Below are 21,179 nucleotides of genomic sequence, written 5' to 3'. Positions count from 1 at the left end.
ATAATCAAAATTTAACTGAAATACAAGCGTTATATGAACAACATTAAATAACTAGTATGTGTACACTTGTATATGGTGAATACATAAGCGATGCAGTATGGAATGATGTAAATCAACAATTAACGAGCAATCCACATCCAAACAACAATTGTGTTAAAAAATTACAAAATTAATGCTTAAAACAATGCTTGTCTTTCATGTAATTTAATATATATGCATATATATATATGCATATATATTCTTTACAGTGTATACAAATATGCCACATAGTACATATATGTCTATACATATACGTATATAATATATATATATATATATATATATATATATGCATATACGTATATGTATAGACATATATGTACTATGTGGCATATTTGTATACACTGTAAAGAATTCGTCTATATGTAGTACATGTACCCAGTGTTTAGTTCTCTGCAATCTGTCAAATGCTCCATCGAATGGTAGTTATGCTTGAACTCACTACGAAAACCGAAACTACAATGCAGTCGCATAAAACCCATGCCTTTGGTTGATTAGACAGGCTTAATATTTACATCGGGTGCTTTTTAGCTGTATGAGAACTATCGATATCTATAACTATGATTTCACAGCTGTCATTCATTGACATTTCTGTTCAATAAGGTTTGGCAAGTCATCATGAATCGATTAAGGCCAGAACCACTCTTTCAAATTGTGGAAATTGTTTTTGAAAAAAAATCTGTTCGCGATGTTAATAGAGCAGTTCCGGCATCTTCGGTCCTTATATCTTTCGAAATAAAGAAGGAGCTGCCGTTACGATGCGTGGCGAGAGCTATGGACCCATGCTGGCCGAATTTCTGTTTCCAAAAATTATTCACCTAAACATCGACGACATTAACAGCGCACTTAACAATCGATTTATTGTAATTTTTAAGCTAAAATTGACGCCATACGGTCAGATTTATTGAAAAAATTAGTCAAAAGTGGACTAATCGCTAAGACCTTGTGACTCGTAAACGAGGCGGATACATGCCGTAAAATATATTCAAAAAATAAATATCGTGAAATTATCTACCACATTATAATAAAAAAATGCATTCCTAACTTATAAAAAACACTCGATAGATAAAGGCTTATAATTCCAAGTGTTCATAAGTCAAAATGTTTTATTTGCTTAGAGCCAATTTAAAAATGGATATTGGTTGCAGTTATATTGCAAGAGGTGGCACTTAGCTTGAAACTGTATCTATAATTAATTTCTAATACTATTTTTTTATTTTTGAATTCATAGTTATGTAAACATATATAATTATTTGCAGTATCTAGTTTTCGTCCCACAGTAACGGTATTTGTTAGTAACTGTGAATCTATTTATTTGAATCATTGCTAATGCATTCATAATGCTGCCTAGAGCAATGATTTTGAAAATATTTAAACATTAACAAGGTGCAGAAGAACATGTTATTGAAATAATTGCATGCGTCAATTTATTTGAGTAAAAAGAAATATTAAAATGAATTTCAAGGCACATACAACTTTTTAGCACCAGTTAACATATACAAGTACAGTGGATCAAACGATTAATCATGCATACTCACTGCTAAACTTTAAAACAAAATTTCGGAACCGTAAGGTAATTAATTTTCGAAAAAAGGCACACATATATCATTTATATGGAGTCTACTCCATTTATTCACGTAAATAAATTATATATACATTCAACATTTTTATACTGAGAAATAAAAATAAAAAAACCATTAAAGTCATGTCCTAGTCATACAAAATTGAATGTCCGTAAAATATTATACAAAATTCTCTAATAAATAATTACTGACTACATCCTTTGGCCTTTACTATAGCATGGTTTTCTTCCTTCCTAACATTCTTTTGCTTAGTTTGTGTTCCGAAAAAATTTAATTTTAGACAATTCCTTCCAAATATGCTCGATTATATTCAGATCAGTCGATTGAGCGCTTGTTTAGAGAAGTTTGAGCAGTGGTAGATGAGCCGCATCTTGGCAACCATGGAATCGTGTTTGTTGATTTTTATTTTTCAGTATAAAAATGTTGAATGCAAATATAACTTTATACATATATGTATGTTATTAAATCGAGTTGAATATACAATAAACAAATGATTGGTTTTTTCCAAATAAAATTAATTTAACGTTTCGATAAGCATTTGAACCACTGTATTTTTTTTTTTTTTTTTGTTTGTTTGCAGATGTACACAAAATAGTTGAGGCCTATAAGTTTACATATATTATTGCTTAGAGATTTTGCTGGAAAAGCTTACAATTCACCTGTAGGTTGAATGTATTAAATTCAGTTTTATGTCGTTTAGTTTTATTTACTCAACCTGAGTAAAATTTTCGTTCATTTACTTTTTTTGTGTTCCTTTACTAAAAATTCTGCTTAAACATATTCTTCTTTAATTTAATTTGATTTGATTAAATTTAATGAGATAAATTTTTTTATATTATGCAAAATTTTTATTTTCATTATATATTAGTGAACAAAAGGTAAGAATTTGGGTAAGAAACTTTGTGATTAATAGGGGTATCAATCGCCGCGTATTTGCCCCAACATGAATAAATAGTTCGAAAATATACAGACATATATGTACATATATTCTATTTGCATATATAATATATATATAAATGTACCGAGCAAATATAAATATTATGTCTATGTCTATGTATTTGACCCGCAATTTATTAGTAAATCTAAAAAATCCTGAAAATTATATTTATGTATCTGATACATTTTCATTCAAAATTCAAACGTTGTAGACATTTTAGTTAACAAAATATTAATAATACAATTAAGTTATTACCAATATTTTACAAAATTTGTTGGAAAATACATTTCAAATATAGTACCATAAGTAAAAAAACAAAGACAATTAAACTTTTTTATTTTGTGTAAATAGTGATGGAAAAGAGCAACATTTGAAAAGTGTTTTTCTAAACAATTTTTGAAAGTCTAAACAAATCACTATCCGAGTTCGAGTTATTGAGATTGGGGTCAAAATACGTATTGACTGATATCCTGATCGAATTTTTTGACGAATTTTGGTTGTTCCTATATCATCTAGATAATTAAAACCAAAAAAATATTTTCATTAGGCGGATGGCAAGAACAACATGAGAACTAATTTGTTTATTTTTTTCGAAATTTTTACTCTCCCCACTCTACATATCTAAAGATCTGATTTTGCTTGCAATGTGAGTAACTTTCACACAGCAATAAGTAATGGTTTCCTTGTAATGTTCAAAGATAGTAATTATCCTCGAGCGAGAAACACAATATACGCAAATGTACGTGTATGTATATATAAAAATATGTATACTAAATAATCGGATAAAATGTTAATCAAACAAATTGCTTACACCAATAATATGTATTTAGATAATTTTATGTTACATAAGTAATCGCATTAAGCATTTTTAGCAACCAAACAAAAACACAAACGAAAACAGTACAAATCAACGAAAGCGAGACAACAATGGTTTCAACGCATACGAGTATACCCGTTTTTGTTGTTTTCGAAGTACGCGACACGTCTCGGGGGCATTAACATGCAAGTGTCACTACAAGAAGCACCGCAGCAGCTGTCAGCATTGAATTATATACAACCAGTTTCCATAACAGAGGCTTCTGCTGATTTCGTTTCTCTAAGTTCAGAGTGATCACTATTTACTCCCGATTTCCTCTTGCAGTTTTAGCTGGGGTTTGATCTTGGTGTTGCATTTGAATTTGTATTTCTCTTATTTAATTTTTTATTATAAATAAGTAATCCAAACTAAATTAAATAAACAATTTCCCTTAAAAAATTAATAATTTCTTGCAATTTCTTTGCTTCAGTTAATATTACTAATGATTTGTTTTGATTTCTGTTTTGTAATCAGCTGTTAATTTAGCTACGTGGTATGATTTCAAGTTTGTTGTACTCTTGTTTTTATTGGTTGAAATTTGGTTAAACGCTGTATATATCGATCAGTCGCTCCAAATATTCGAAAGCTCAGCAGACTCCAATTGATTCCGAAAGGAATTTACAAAATACCTCCCATTGTTAGTTGCATTAATGCTCTATTTAACATGACATATGACTCGGAGGAATGTTTTTTTTTTTTTTTCGAAACAAAGAGGTTGTTTATTGAGTTGAATTGTCTTTTTAACAGTGAGCTCCCAATTTAACGATTGCCATATCGTTTAACAGCGTCTAAATTAGTTGTACTTATAAGTTGACATACGTTGGTGGCGCTTGAGGTGACGGTTGTTGCGGCCCACCACCCCCGCCGTTAGAACCCGTTGCTGTAGCCGGTGTCATGATGCTACTAACAACTGACGATGGTTGAAGCATATTGTTATTCCCGCTTGCATTGTTACTATTTAACTGGGGCGTGTTGCTAGCTTGACCGGCAATCGCTGCTGCCGCCGCGGCCGCAGCTTGGTTAAGCAGCTGAGCAGCGGCGGCGTTGATGGAATTGTTAACACCGACGCCAACACCAGCCCCAGATACAACGTGTTGCGGATTGTCACCATTCGAACTAACTAAACCGGTGCCACTTGATGTCGCTACAGCATTGCTATTTCCGCTGGTACAAGTCGTTCCGGCTGAATTGAGCATTTGCAAATGATTTGATGATGATGTTGACGACGATGACGACGAGGAGGATGATGAATTGGGTATCATGCCGCCAATACCTGCGACTACGGGTGTCAGCATGCCTGTAGTGAGGCCAATGCTACCAACGCTTACACCCACGCCAACGCCGCGAACACCGACACCTGAATTCGCCATGCCGCCTAAACTGGGGCTATTTGTAAATAGGAGATGAGCAGTTTAGCGCAATTACATTGACAAATTGTTTTTTAATTTGTTTTTATTTTTGGTTACAACATTTGATTAATTTATTCATGATTATCCAAAACAATTTAAGTTTGCAAGCGTAGAGAAAACAAAGAAGAAGAAATTGGAATTGTCTTGATAATTATTTCGATATTTATGTAAGATACGAAATAGCGGAGTACACACTCACAGAACTAATATGGACTCATGCACGCACACGCATACGTTATTACAGATATCATTAGTCACAAGCAATAAGCGCCTGAATCGGAAATTATGCTTTCGCGAAATAGCAATATAAAAATCTTCGTTAGGGCTATTGGGATTTCTTTTCAACATGAAGTTTTGTCAATATAGTATTGTATAATAGCGTATACAATTATATGATATAAAAAAATATAACTCAATATTTTTTTGAGTCGACTTAGGTGGTTATTGCTTGCTAATATTATGTTGATTTTCTGATAATGATATTCGTAATTGAAATGCTCGAAAATGTTAGCGAAATTTTCGTCAAGATTTAGGACCGTTTTCTCAATTTTTGATAAGCGCTTAGTCAGAATAATGTGAGCATCTATTAGTTAATTTCTGATAAAGTTAATCGGAAGATGAGTTGCCGGTAAGCTGCTAAAAAATCAGGTTATTTTCTCAAATAAGGGAAAATTTTGGGGAATTTTCTTTCCATCTATGTCGAACCAGAGACTTCTTAATTGATATCACTAATTTTAATGAAATGATAAAATGTCCAATGTTATTGAAAAGCTTTTCAAAGATTTTATTTGACTAGCCCGTGCTTGAAAACTTTTGTTACTGGCGCTCTAGACATTTTGTAACCTATTTATTGTTTACATTATATTATATGTGTGTATTGTACATATATACAATTGGCGCCTGCATCCCTTGTTAGGTGGTTCGCCGAGCTCCTTCTCTAATTTTTGGTATGCATCTTACATCAATTCGGCCGCCGTAGCCGAATGGGTTGGTGCGTGACTACCATTTGGAATTTGGAGAGAATGTAGGTCCGAATCTCGGCAATGGCAAACCTCCGAGTGTATTTCTACCATGAAACGGCTTGAAACTGTAAGTCCCTTCATTTTTGGAACAACATCAAGACGCATTTTTGGAACAACATCAAGACACGCCACAAATGGGAGGAGGAGTTCGGCCAAACACCCAAAAAGTGTGTACATGCCAATTATGGTATTAAATCAAATGGAGGGACCTAGTTTTATGCTGCCTCCCAAAGAAGAAGCTTTTTCATGCCAGAAATAAAAAAAATCGGAGGTTTACCATTGACGAGGTACGACCCTTATTAGGAAAAACCTTTTCTATCATTTGGTGTTCCATGCCCACAATGGATTTCGAGCCCGCGCCCTGCTGAATAGTAGTCAAGCACAACCCATTCAGCTACTACAGTCGCCTTCCATTAATTTTAAATTATTACGAAAAACAAACAAAATCACAAATGACGCATGTAAACAAACAGATCTAAATTGTAAATACAACTTAGCTGAATTGGAGTTCTCGAGAAAACGAAATTGCCACTTCACACTATCATTCGATTAAGTTACTACCGTCTCAAGGCAATATTATCCAAACATTGAGAAAATGATCCTGAATATCAGAGCTTTTGTTGCTACATATAAGTGTTATATACAATATTTATAATAAGGCACGCCGCGTTTTGTGTATCCCCACCGTTGGGGTAAAATAATTCTGTAAATCTATAAAATTCGGATAAAGCAATTTAAATAAACTTCCTCCTATTAATCATTATATTTCTGGATTTCAATGCAATATTTCAATATTTAAATTATCTGTAGACTTAAAATGTGTCTCAATATACCATATGTATGTTGAACAAAAGAGTTAGTTTTTCTATTCACTTACAAATAAAGAGTGCGGAAGTCAAAATGATTTTTTGTGACGAGTCGATATCTTAATTCTTAAAATATTAACTATTACTGAAATTCCGAAAAGCGGAATTGCATTCATAAGTTGTAAAAGCAAAAACAAAAAAATTAACGAGATTCTTCATTTCAGCTTTTACATAACGGTAACAAATTTGCCGTGACGAAGTATAGATGAAGCGTTTGAAGGCACTAAGCAGGATGTGTCACAATAGCGAACTTTGTAAGCAAAAATTTGGTTAGGGTCACTGTGTGAATTAATTACTTCGCAGTAACAATATCAACGAAAGCATTGCTCATTACTCTTGGGTATGGAAACCTTGCCGCGGTAGAAGGGCTTGCGTGCATCAATTGGGATATAGGCTATGCCGACAGAATGGACAGCGTTCATTCTGGCAGGGTCACCCATGTCGAACAGACTAACTCTGAGGTGCCAAAACCAAGCCCAGCTACAACTAAAGCACGGGACAGTACTAAGAAGAGTACACCTCTAGTTGTTGTTTTAACAGTTATAGAAGCCACGTCAGTGTAGGGTATATCACCGATCGTCTTCGTCTGGCTCATCTAAAGGTAGGGCGCGGAAACATGCTGTTTCGACAGGTTGGGTTCAAAGGGAGAGGGGTGTTGAGGGGGATGAGTAGGTTTTAGAGGGCATTTGAAAAGGTCGTCAGTGGCGTGAGGGGTGCCTTCACATGTCGGACAAAAGTTAGGTATGTCGGGATCAATTCTGGATAGGTAGGAGTTTAACCTGCTACAGTATCCAGAACGTAGTTGTGCCAGTGTTACGCGTGTCTCACGAGGAAGCTGAAGCTCTTCATCTGCAATAGGTGGTGGTTGATCTCCGATTACGGTATTCACAGGGTGGGAGCTTAAGAAGGTGGTGACGGTCTCCCGGTGAATGTCGTTTATTGGCTGTCTAAATACTGTCTGATCCAGTCTTGTTGGCATAGTTTACAAGGTGTCTCCTCACGTGCCTAGGAGGCGGATCTGGCTCAAGCAGGTGTCTGCAAGGGTGAAACCTACGGTAGCACCCCAGCAGGAACTGCTTGCTGAGCAGTTTATTGTGCTCCATTACAGGGAGCATTTGTGCCTCATTGTGAAGGTGTTGAATAGGGGACATCAGGAGGCAACCGGTCGCTGTCCGAATGACAGTATTTTGGCATGTCTGTAGCTTTCTCCACTGCGTGTCACTAGTGCCAGGTGACCAGACAGGCGCAGCATAGTTTGCCTTATTGAATGCCGAATTGCCTTAAATGTCGATAGCAACAGTTTTTCGTTTTTGCCCCAAGTGCTGCTGGCAAGTGACTTGAGGACCTTGTTGCGATTTTGGACCTTAGTGGCAATTGCTGTTGTATGCGCTGAGAAGGAGAGCAAACTCTCAAAGGTCACACCCAAAATTTTGGGATTGTTTTGGAGATTTGGAGATTTCTCTTCAACGCTACTAGGACAGTCTTCTCGCAGGGGAGGTTTTGGTTAAGCCGCGGTTTATCTGTGCGTTTATGGCGGTAAGTGCAGTAGTGGTGCTATGCACTCGTCGGAAACCATGCTGATGTGGGGCTGCAGCCAGGTGTTTCGTGAAAAGTAGGAGGAAGACACTTGGTCTTCACCACTAGGGAAAGAAGAGTTATCGGACGATACGATTCCCCTTGGTTAGCGGGTTTTCCAGGTTTCAGTAGTAGGAAAACTCTCCCTGATTTCCACTTGTCAGGGATGATGAGAGTGGCCAAGGACAAATTGAAAACCTCTGTGAGGAATCCTACTCCCAATGGTCCCAGGTTGTTCCACATCAGCGCGTTCAGTCCGTCAGGGCCATTGGCTTTTGAGGATTTTGATTTGTTGATGGCCCCCTGAACCTCATCACCGGAGAAAGTAAGTGGCGCACTGTCGTTCGTCAGTTTGTGCAGCCTTCTGGTAACACGACGTTTGGTTCTGTCGCCCGGAGGATGCAGTATAAAAAGCCGGCTAAAATAGCTCGCGCGTTGAAGGTCATAGCCACCTTGTCGATGTGCTTCGTTGGGTTCGACAGGGACCTAACGGTGGACCAGAGCTTACTCACTCCAGTGGTGAGGCAGCAGGTCGTCAGGTACTTAACCCATTTGGTCCGCTTATGTTGGTCAACCAATTGCCGGATCTCCAAATTCAGATCCCTTATGCGGTGATCCCCGGGATCGACCAGGCGTAGGTGGTCACGCTCGTTTGCTAAACTGGCTGCTTCGTCTGGAAAATTGGGACGAATGTCCTTGAGCCTTCCAGCAGGGAGGAAGCGAGCCGCAGCAGCTGTGAGCACCTTGCGGAATGCGCGTTCGCCCACGTGCACATCGGTGGGGATGGGAAAAGCGGCGAAGGTGTCTTCAGTGAATTCCGTGAAGCCGGCCCAATTAGCTTTTTTAAAGTTAAAATAGGATCGGTGATTCCCGGAAACGAAGTCGGCAGGTCTCTCAATCGAGACGATAATGGGGAAGTGGTCTGATGCAAACGATAGCATAGGTCGCCACGTTATGCTATTTATCAGACCCGCGCTAACTATTGTTATGTCAGGCGAGCTGCTGCAATTGCCCACTACCCTGGTGGGGGCGTCTTCGTTCACAGTGCTGAATGTCGAATCGCCTATCTGCTCTGCCAATAGCTGTCCCCTACGATCATTTGGCAGGCTTGAATGCCGAAGATCGTGATGCGGATTGAAGTCACCTACAACCAATCGGTTTTCACCTCTGATGAGCGCAACTATATCAGGGAGATATCCTGTTGGGCAGCAGGTGACAGGGGATATGTATACATTATAAATTTCGAGCTCGGCATCGCCTGTTCGGACAGCTATACCTTGACATTCTAAGGTGCTGTCCCATTGTCTTGTTCGCGATCGTGTCTGTGCACGTTATAGCCATCCTTGGTGATCAGAGAGGACCTAGCGTGCAGCTTGGTTTCTTGGACCGCAGCTATTGAGATAATGTGTTGGCTCATAAAGTCAACTATCTCGTCGACCTTGCTCGTGAGTCCATTGCAGTTATATTGAAGAAGCTTAAAGCTTCTTGGTAAGGTTCTAGTAACTAGGGGGGTGAGGGACGCGTGGGGTTGCCTACGTTGGACCTGCTGTATATTCCGCTGTAGTTGTTGAGGCCTGATGGTGGTGGTCAGCCGCGCCACTAGAGGTGGTTGCGGGTGCAGAGCTCTCCAGCAGGGGGCAACGTAATTAGTTGTCCACTTACGGGTGGTGCGCAGGTTGGAACATCTCCGAAAATGGCACCAACCATTGCATGAATTGCACTTGACCAATGTCAGGTTCCGAGTTTCATAACTCTTATTAAAATTTAAAATAAATAAAAACTCAAATAGAATATGTTAAATATTTGATAACCTAGAAAAAGGGGCATTTTGCGAAAATAGGGTCTAATGGACAAACGAAAAATTATTAGGCCAGTTTTAGTCCAAATGTGGTGAACGTGGTTAGAAATCCTGTGATTATAGTAATGCAAGGAGCGGCGGCGCATGTCTCAGAAAATGCGTAGGTCCTGATACCCCAATTGTTGCCGACGGAATTGTCGTTTCGCTACCCGACCATGACGAGATGAGAATTGCGATAACGCGGCTAAAGAGCAACAAAGCCGTCGACGCCGACGGACTGACGGACTGCCGGCTGAGCTATTTAATCATGGCGGCGAGGAGCTGGTAAAGTGCATGCATCAGCTTCTATGCAAAATATGATCGGATGAAAGCATGCCTGCTGATTGGAATTTAAGTGTGCTCTGCCCAATCCATACGAAGGGAGATCCTGCAATCTGTGCCAATTGGACCTTATCAGTGTGGCTTTAAACCTGGAACGTCTACCAACGACCAAATATTCACAATACGCCAAATCTTGGAAAAGACCCATGAAAGGAGAATCGACACACACCATCTTTTCGTCGACTTCAAATCAGCGTTGGACAGTACGAAAAGGAGTTTCCTGTATGCCGCTATGTCTGAACACCAGCAGCGCCGTCAGAATTGGGAAGGACCTCGCCGAGCCGTTTGATACCAAACAAGGTTTCAGACAGGGTGACTTGCTGTCGTGTGACTTCTTTAACCTGATGTTGGAGAGCATCGTACGAGACGCAGGACATAATCACTCAGGCACAATTTTTCATTGGAGCGTACAATTGTTGGCGTATGCCGATGATATCGACATCATCAGCTTTAACAACCGCGCTGTTAGTTCTGCCTTCTCCAAACTGAAAAAAACGGCAAAGCGAATGGGTCTTATGGTGAACGAGGACAAAACGAAGTACCTTCTGTCATCAAACAAACAGGCGGCGCACTCGCGTATCAGCACCCACGTCACTGTTGACAGCTATGATTTCGAGGATGTAAATGACTTCGTATACTTAGGAACCAGCATTAACACCAAAAACAATGTCAGCCTTGAAATCCAACGTAGAATCTTTCTTGCCAACAAGTACTACTTTGGACTAAGTAGGCAATTGAGTAGTAAAGTCCTCTCTCGACGAGCAAAACAAATACTCTACAAGGCTCTCATCATGTCCGTCCTAATGCATGGCGCAGAAGCTTGGACGATGGCAACATCCGATGAGGCAACGCTTGGAGTGTTTGAGGGAAACAAAGACACAAGACTTTTGGACCTTTGCACGTTGGTAGCGGCGAATATCGCAGACGATGGAACGATGAGCTGTATGAGCTTTACGACGACATAGACATAGTGCAGCGAATAAAGATCCAGCGGCTACGCTGGCTGGGTCATGTCGTCCGAATGAATACAAACGCTCCGACTCTGAAAGTATTCGATGCGGTACCAGCTGGTGGTAGTAGAGGAAGAGGAAGGCCTCCTGTTGGAAAGATCAGGTGGAGAAGGACTTGGCTTCACTTGGTGTGTCCAATTGACGCCGGTTAACACGAGAAAGAAACGACTGGCACGCTTGGTTAAACTCGGCCCAAATTGCGTAAGCGATCATCACGCCAATTAAGAATAAGAAGAAGTAGCGTCGGCTTTCAATTTTATAATACGGTTAGAAATTGCAGAAAATATACATATTTTGTTAATTTTTCTGCTGGTTAGCTTGGGATTTTCATTTATGTATTTATTCATTTATTTATAATAGCCTAACCCTACAAAACAACTGACTATCAAATAAACACTCACATTATCATTATTCACTATCCTCATCCAACTACACATTTTCTTTCTAGCCATGGGAAAGTTTTGATAGTTTCCCCTTGTCGGTGTGATATTGTATCTCTCTTTTACCAATAGGAGTTTCTTATAACTGAAAAATATATCTATGTACTATGCTCTAAAGTCAACGCAACTAATAATTTTTATTCTTACAATGTAATAACTGCTGACATTGTCGTTGTCACAAACTTTTCAGAACTAATAATCCTACTCAATTTTGTTATCGAAAAGTAATCGGCACTGATGGGCCAAACTACTCATTTTTGTTATGAAAAAGTAATCAGCACAAGCTTCTCATTTTCGTAAAAAGTAATCAGACTGATAACAAAAACTCCTCATTTTCGTTACCATTAAAAATTTAGGAATATATAAAATTTATATTTTTTTGTTTTCGTTAGAAAACTTTTACATTCGGTGTTTCATCAACGGAGATTTAGACTAACAAATTTCCAAATTTTAGCCAACATCTACTCATTCGGCTATGGCGTAAGAGCACAGCCAAATTTCACACTAGAACGTTTTTCAGAGCAGCCACATTATAAGCATACAAATGAGTTGCCTTGGCGTTTAAAGTACCGTAGATATGTTTTTCATTTATATGAAATTGTTATTGGTAAAAGAGAGATAGAATTCCCACCGAGCAGGGGAAAAGAATATCAAATGAAATATTTGTTTTCCCTATTAAATAATGTTGTATATGCCAATCTGATAATGGGCATGTATTAGAGACTAAGAAAATACTTGTAAATGTGTGGAATTTTTGTCGAAAGTGCTCAGCACGGTCTTGTGGGGTACCGAAAAAACGTTAATGTATAGAGAAGTCTCAACAACAGGAACGTATGGAATTATGAGGGGTACTCGTCCCACGAAGACTAATCACCACAGACTCATTTTTCACCAAAAGTTAACAGCAATAGACTGCATTATGTAAATTCAGCAGCAGTCGATTAGAATATGTTGGTAATTAGACACAAAGAATGTTAACGCTGTAGGCTAAACTTTTTCCAAATCATCCAAAATTATATACGTACATAGCACATAGTATATGTATATATAATTTTGTCTGTCTGTTAAACTTTGTTGAATTCCCTTCAACCAAATCAGAATCCTTTATAGAAAACGCTTCATTACCAGGCACACTGGAAGATGGCATAAGCAACATTCCCATGGCAGCCGGTTCTACGTTACCGGAATGACTCGGGTTTTTCCCGACCAAGGGCTGCCGCCCCAGTACACTAGCCCTGTCTAGTGTATCGTATATCACCCCACCCCTTACGTCACAGGAGCAAACTCTCGCAGCAATCCTGCTCCAAATGCTTCTCCTCAGGGCTGGAGTCGAATCCAACCCTGGGCCAAAAGTATTCTACTGCTGCGTCTGCCATAAACGGCTTCACCCGAACTCCACCTCGGTTAGGTGCAATAAGTGCAACGGGTGGAGCCACCTTATGACCTGTTCAGGCCTTAAGTCGCACAGGGAGTGGCACACACGGTATGTGGCCACGTGTTGCTCCCGCCGGCGTCTGATGCCTCCACGGCTACTACACCCCCTGATAGGCCGGCACCACCAACCGCCACCACAACCCACACCTCCACGGTAAGCAGCCTATCGGAGCAACACAACTCCCCTTCAACCCCTCCCATCCCTTCCTGCTCCACCCCCAGTGCGGGGACAAACCAGCAGCTCCTGGTCCCCCGTACAGTCTGTTCCGTGTGTCAGACCGTAATACCTCGGAATGTGGTATCAGTCCAATGCAATTCCTGCCACGGCTGGTGCCATTTTCGGAGATGTTCCGGCCTGCGCACCACCCGTGAGTGGACAACTGCCTACGTTGCCCCCTGCTGGAGAGCTCTGCACCCACTACCGCTCCCGGAAGCGCGGCCGCCCACCACCATCAGGCCGCAACAACCACAGTGGATTGCGCAGCAGGTCCAACGTAGACAACCCCACGCGTCCCTTACCCCCCGTATTACACAGACCTCACCGAGAAGCTTCAAGCTTCTCCAGTTTAACTGTAACGGACTTACGAGTAAGGTCGACGAGATAGTTGACTTTATGAGCCGGCACAGTATTAAAATAGCTGCGGTCCAAGAAACAAAGTTGCACGCTAGGTCACCTCTGATCACCAGGGATGGCTATGACGTGCACAGACACGATCGCGAGCGAGACAATGGTGGTGGCCTAGCGTTTATAGTCCACCACACAGTGCTGTATCGTCTCATCGATGAAGGAATCGACCGCAGGGACAGCACCTTAGAATGTCAAGGCATATCTGTCCGGTCAGCCGATTCCGAGCTCGAAATATTTAACGTATATATACCCCCTGTCACCTGCTGCCCAACAGGATATCACCCTGATATAGGTGCGCTCATCAGAGGTGAAAACCGATTGGTTGTAGGTGGCTTTAATGCGCATCGCGATCTTTGGCATTCAAGCCTGCCAAATGATCGTAGGGGACAGCAATTGGCAGAGCAGATAGACGACTCGACATTCAGCACTGTGAACGACGACGCCCCCACCAGGGTAGTGGGCAATTGTAGCAGCTCGCCTGACCTAACAATAGCTGTCGCGGGTCTGATAAATAGTATAACCTGGCGACCTATGCTATCGTTTGCATCAGACCACTTGCCCATTATCGTCTCGATTGAGAGACCTGCCGACTTCGTTTCCGCGAATCACCGGTCCTATTTTAACTTTAAAAAAGCTAATTGGGCCGGCTTCGCGGAATTCACCGAGGACACCTTCGCCGCTCTTCCCATCCCCACTGATGTGCACGTGGGCGAACGCGCATTCCGCAAGGTGCTCACAGCTGCTGCGGCTCGCTTCATTCCAGCTGGAAGTTATAAGGACATCCGTCCTCATTTCCCAGCCGAAGCAGCCAGTTTAGCAAATGAGCGTGACCACCTACGCCAGGCCGATCCCGGGGATCCCCGCATAAGGGATCTCAATTTGGAGATTCGGCAACTGGTAAATCAACATAAGCGGACTAAATGGGTTGAGCACCTGAAGACCTGTAACCTCACCTCCGGGGTGAGTAACCTCTGGTCCACCGTTAGGTCCCTGTCGAACCCGACGAAGCACAACGACAAGGTGGCTATCACCTTCAACGGTTGTACTTCACTTCGTCGGACCCGAAGAGATGCGCGAGCTATTTTAGCCGGCTTTTTATACTGCATCCTCCGGGCGACAGAACCAAACGTCGTGTTACCAGAAGGCTGCACAAACTGACGAACGACAGTGCGCCACTTACTTTCTTCGGTGATGAGGTTCAGGGGGCCATCAACAAATCAAAAACATCAAAAGCCATTGGCCCTGACGGACTAAACGCTCTGATGCAGAAGCACCTGGGACCATTGGGAGTAGGATTTCTCACAAGGGTCTCCAATCTGTTTTTGGCCACTCTCATCATCCCTGACAAGTCGAAAGCAGGGAGAGTGGTCCCACTACTGAAACCTGGGAAACCCGCCAACCAAGGGGAGTCTTATCTGCCGATAACTCTCCTTTCCCCAGTAGTGAAGACACTTGAAGCCCTCCTACTCCCACTCTACATGACACACCTGGCCCCAGCTCCACATCAGCACGGATTTCGACGAGTGCACAGCACCACCACTGCACTCACCGCCATAAACGCCCAGATAAATCGCGGGCTTAACCAAAACCGCCCCTGTGAGAGGACTGTCCTAGTAGCGTTGAACCTAAAGAAGGCTTTCGATACAGTCAGCCATTCTACGCTACTAGATGATATTTATCAGTCGACACTCCCGCCAGGGCTGAAGAGGTGGTCCGCGAACTACCTGAGCGGTCGTCACTCGTCAGTTATTTTTCGAGATCAAATATCAAAGCAGAGGAAGGTCAAGCAAGGCGTACCGCAGGGTGGTGTCCTTTCACCCTTGCTTTTTAACTTCTACATCTCAAAGCTCCCCCAACCACCAGCGGGAGTTTCCCTGATCTCATACGCTGACGATTGCACGATGATGGCGTCGGGCAATGACATCGATGGCTTGTGTTCCAAAGTGAACAACTACCTCACCTGTCCCTTAAGGTAAAAGTCGACGACACACTAATTCCGACTGTAAATAACCGGAAAATTTTGGGTGTAACCTTTGACAGCTTGCTCTCCTTCTCTGCGCATACAACCGCAATTGCCACAAAAGTCCAAAATCGCAACGAGGTCCTCAAATCGCTTGCCGGCAGCACTTGGGGCAAAGACAAAGAACTGTTGCTTTCGACATTTAAGGCAATTGGCCGGCCCATTCTAAACTATGCTGCGCCTGTCTGGTCGCCTGGCACTAGTGCCACGCAGTGGAGAAAGCTACAAACATGCCAAAATACCGCCATTCGGACAGCGACCGGTTGCCTCCTGATGTCACCCATCCAACATCTTCACAACGAGGCACAAATGCTCCCAGTAGCGGAGCATAACAAACTGCTCAACAAGCAGTTCCTGCTGGGGTGTTACCGCAGGTTTCACCCCTGCAGACACCTGCTTGAGCCTGAGCCGCCTCCCAGGCACGTCAGGAGACACCTCCTAGATTACGCTGACGAACTCCAGGACAAAACTGACCGAAACCTACTGGACCGGACAGAATTTAGACAGTCAATAAACGACATTCACCGGGAGACCGTTACCACATTCATGAAGTCCCGTCCTGTGAATGCCGTAATCGGAGTCCAACCACCACCTATCGCAGATGCAGAGCTCCAGCTTCCCCGTGAAACTCGTGTAACATTGGCACAATTCATGTGGCACCTTCATGTGAAGGTACCCCGCACGACACTAACCACCTCTTCACATGCCCCCTCAAACCGACTCATCTAACCCCCCTCTCCCTCTGGACCCAACCTGTCGAAACAGCATGTTTTCTGGGGCTACCCTTAGATGAGCTAGACGAAGACGATGATATACTTACACTGACAGGGCTAACTATGCTGTTAAAACAACAAACAACAACAATGGCATAAGCAAATTTAAATATGTGAATTTATATGGTATAAATACATATCCGCATATACATATATATGCTGTGTGTATGTTATGTATGTATGTGTATGGGGTGTGTTCAAAAAGTATCGCGTATTTTGAATTTTCGCAGGTTACGTATATTCGAATATCGATTTTTTGTGGCGATATGTTGGTAATCATGTCTCTCACTCATGCCGACGAGTTGGGCCATTTTGAATGTTCAGTTTATTGTTGACAGCTGCTTTGCTTGCACGTGTTTCGGCTCGTCTTCGATTTTTACCTATTCAATAGATGGATCAAAGAACCTGTATCAAATTTTGTGTGAAAAAAGAAATTATGTGCGCGGATGCATTACGAATGTTGACTGTGTCATACGGAGAAGCTATTTTGGACCAAAGCAACGTTTATCGGTGGTACAAAATGTTCTCAGAAGGCCGAGAAGATGTGAACGACGAAAAGCGTGCCGGACGCCCGAGTACTTCAACAACAGACGAAAAAATTGATGAAGTGAAGAAAATGGTATTAGCCATTCGTCGAATTACCGTTTGAGAAGTTGCTGAGACATATCGATTGGCTCGTGCCATTCGATTTTTTTTCAATGATTTGGGTATGAGACGGGTCGCCGCAAAATTCGTACCAAAACTGCTCAATTTCGATCGAAAGCAGCATCGCATGAACATTGCTAATGAGATGTTGCACTCTGTCCACGACGACCTAAATTTGCTCCAGAGGGTCATAACTGGTGACGAATCGTGGGTTTATGGTTTTGACGTGTAAACCAAAGCTCGATCATCTCAATGGAAGCTGCCGCATGAACCAAGACCGGCAATCCACCAGAAACGCCCGGATTTGTGGAAGAAGAAAAATTGGGTCTTGCATCACGATAACGCCCCTGCTCACACATCGACTTTTTGGCCGAAAACAACACACTAATGATGCCACAGCCACCGTATTCCCCAGATCTGGTCCCCTGTGACTTCTTCTTGCTCCCAAAACTGAAGAGGCCATGAAAGGACGACGCTACACTACGATTGGCGAGATAAAGACGGCATCTAAAGAGGAGGTGAACAAGACAAAAAAGTGCTTCGAAACGTTGGTACTAGTGCATAATATCTCATGGGGACTACTTTGAAGGGGACAAAATAGATATTAATGAATAAATAAATAATTTTTGAAAAAAAACAAAAAATTCGCGATACTTTTTGAACACACCTCGTATATACTGCGTGCACTTGCCACAGTAAAAAATATTACGATAAAACTTCTCAAGAAAGCCAGCGCACATTAATAGGCACAGCATTGGGCCAAAAATTATGAATTAAGAAGCGTCAACAAAATTTTTTCATAATTTACAACTTTTAAGGTATTTAAACCATTTTTTAGGTCTTTACTATGACTAGTACATTATTATTCGATATGTGAATTTTAATGTTCAAGAGGAAAAGTACCTGTATGTATAAAATTTAAGAAATAAAAAATGCATTTTGACTGAAAAACTTAGTTCAACACTTTGCGGCTTTGGTCCTACGGAGTCCTGCACAGCTTACAGAAGCTCCAATATATTTGGCACGTTGGGCTTCATCCGAAAGCTGAATATATGTATGTACAGTAACCTCCAAATAAGCCGCATTTTGATTTCAAAGTAAGTTTCTAACTTTGCAGATATATATAATACATACATATGTTTTTGTGCACTTATTATCAATTAGAGAGAACTACATACGTAAAGTAACATACTAATTAACTATTTACCCACTATCAGAGAACATTAAATACTTGTTTCGAAATTTTCTGCTAGTATCGAAATGTCCGAGACACAAATTTTTTATAAGCTACTGTTTGCTGCCTTCTACATCTTACGGTACGCTCATGCACGCACCTGACGCACTGCAGCTCCGATTGTCGAGCATTTAGAAGACATATTTACGTAACTATGTGATTGCAAACATATATACGGGGCCGCGACCATTCGACAGTCCAAAAATTCATGATTCGACAAGTATTGTCAAATGTTTCTGAAAGAAATATTCCAGTATTGACTATTTTGATTTGATATGTTCAATCTCAGAAGTAAATTTTTGTCATCGTTGAGAAAATTTGGCATATGGTGGCTCGTTTTATGAATGAAAGTACTTAGCTTATAGAAATATAAGCTTGACTTATTAATTAATTGGTTTTTGTTGTGCTGTACAATATTTGAAGCTGTTCAGAGCCATGTCAACTAGAATGGTGGCCGGTACGGCTGCACCTATGAATGCATATTGTTCTTATAGTCGCTAGGCATAGAAATTTAGCTTTGGACGCCATACGCATTTAGAGGATTAAAGTGAGTGCCTGTGTGTAGGGTTATATGTAAATGCACATATGTATAGGTATTAATAAGCATGGTTTTGCTATGAGTTCAAAATACAAATAAATGCGTACATATGCTAGGGCACGTAGGTCCACGCTCCCTAGGGATCGGACTGCTAAGCTGGGCTCTAAGCTACCGTGGGGGTCGGCAGGTTGCGGATAGCCGGAAAGCCTGTAGTAGCAGGCCAGTTGCGAAATAAGTTTAAACGAATAAGCAACCCCCGACGATTGAGCGATCAGGAGCGGAAGATGCGGTATAAAAGCCAGCATAAATGTGATGAAGTTCTTGTGACAGTGGCGAGAAGGCGGTAGATATAGGTGTACACCTCATCATGTGTAGGCATGATGAGTAATACAAAAAACCAGGCGCGACGGCTCCATAATGGACGGCTTCCTGGTCAGCGTCTGTTCACCATGTTAGGTGCGGCTGTCAAACCATCAACAATGACATTAAGACTGAACCCAGTAAGGTCTTAATTATGGCATACTGGAAAATGATTGGATATATGTAAAATCTTGAGCTGACGACTGCACTATTCTGTTTCCTTAGTATGCGGAGTGGTATCCAGCAGAAACGGCATTCAGGCTAATGGTGCAGTTGCCATCGCCCCGATAAAATGATGGCAAATCTCTAGGAACGCTCCATATTCCTTCGCCATTAAGTGTCGGCGTAGGTCTAGATGTAATATTCCTAGTTAACACTGATTCGGCTCTGAAGTTAAGCTCCCATAAGGAGCCTTTGTCAACGCTAGCATGGCCTCCCTGCATGCAAAGATAACCATGGAATCGTCAATGGTGACTACGCATCGGAATATGGATAACGACTTAGAAGTTTGGGGCCCATACAAAATGAATTCAAATAACACAAAACTACAAACTACAGAAGAGGCTGAAGTAACAGCAAAAATCGCAACAGCTATTGCAGATGGCAATAATGGCTGCGGGAATCTCCTTAAAAACCCTTTCCAAAGGAGTTCAAGGCTGACCCACTCGCCACCAGACACCGGAAGGACTAGATCGGCGTCACCGTGTATGCAGCACTTCGGTTTCGTAAAGGCGATGACGGCTGAAACCAAACAATCGGCGATAAAGTAAAGAAGTTAGCGGAAATGATGGAGCTTCCGAAGCGAAACATCAATCAGCCAATGAGGGATCTGATAGCGAGTATAACGGATCTCCATAAAAAACTAGGAAGATCTGTCTTTACCCCGATGAACAAGGCACCAAGAGGGACGAATGAGGCGGAAACCTGCTGTCCAAGACAAAGATACCCAAACATCACCTCTGATCAAGCGCACCACGGATTGCACGCCAAAGAAGGCAATTGTTAACGCCGCCGCAAGCTCAGCCAAGAGAAGTAAAACTAGCCGGGTTGAAGTCTTGAGGAATACGCCGGTTACAACGAATGAGCAACCAAGCACAGAAAAATGGCAAATGGTTAAGGGATGTAAAGGAGCATAGACCTGTCATCGTAGCTGGTGATTTCAACGCTTGGGCTGTTAGCTGGGGATGCTCACGGACAAACCCTAGAGGTCAAGCCCTTCTAGAAGCGTTTTTCATGCTAGATATAGCCTTAATGAATACAGGAAATCAACAGACGTACCAAAAAGCGGGAACGGGATCTATAATCGACCTTACGTTCGTGAGTTCTAGTCTTGTTCGCTACACGAAATGGTTCCTCAGCCAGCCTTACACCCGGAGCGATCACCTCGCAATAATCTGTGAAATAACTACGAGACGAGGTACAAAGTCAAAACAATGGAGGCTGAGGTTATTGAAATCACGCTCGCAGATGTAACTCTTAAGGGGGATGCATCTGAGAAGACTACGCAAACCATGAAACACTTAACGGAAGCATGCGATGCAGCCATGTCCAAAACTAGGCCCAACAGGCACAACAGCAAACCTGTCTACTGGTGGACAGCAGACAGTGCAGAATTGCGCAGGGAATGTAAA

The 21,179-nt window shown here is 41.8% G+C and overlaps 2 protein-coding genes across 4 annotated transcripts in view; both read right to left on the bottom strand.

Moving 5' to 3' along the window:
* Positions 1-21,179, bottom strand: part of LOC129249918 (homeobox protein prospero-like) — a 52,210-nt gene that overhangs the window by 15,152 nt on the left and 15,879 nt on the right. Inside the window, exon 1 of one of the 3 annotated variants that reach the window (XM_054889583.1) lies at positions 3,512-3,688. The exons of 1 other annotated variant lie outside the window; for it this stretch is intronic. In XM_054889583.1, coding sequence (XP_054745558.1) covers positions 3,512-3,561 — 50 coding nt within the window. In that variant the 5' untranslated portion in view covers positions 3,562-3,688. Of the gene's footprint in view, positions 1-3,511; positions 3,689-21,179 lie in introns of those variants that run through there. One more of the 3 variants, XM_054889582.1, reaches the window with a different exon arrangement.
* On the bottom strand, positions 4,219-4,785 carry LOC129250458 (uncharacterized). The gene has a single exon (XM_054890080.1). It carries the CDS (start codon positions 4,783-4,785, stop codon positions 4,219-4,221), a length of 567 nt encoding a protein of 188 aa, XP_054746055.1.

The sequence above is a fragment of the Anastrepha obliqua genome, chromosome 6 (assembly GCF_027943255.1).
Source record: "Anastrepha obliqua isolate idAnaObli1 chromosome 6, idAnaObli1_1.0, whole genome shotgun sequence".
Lineage (NCBI taxonomy): Eukaryota > Metazoa > Arthropoda > Insecta > Diptera > Tephritidae > Anastrepha > Anastrepha obliqua.
Note: the sequence above shows the minus strand (reverse complement) of the source record. Positions and strands in the feature narration are given on the sequence as shown.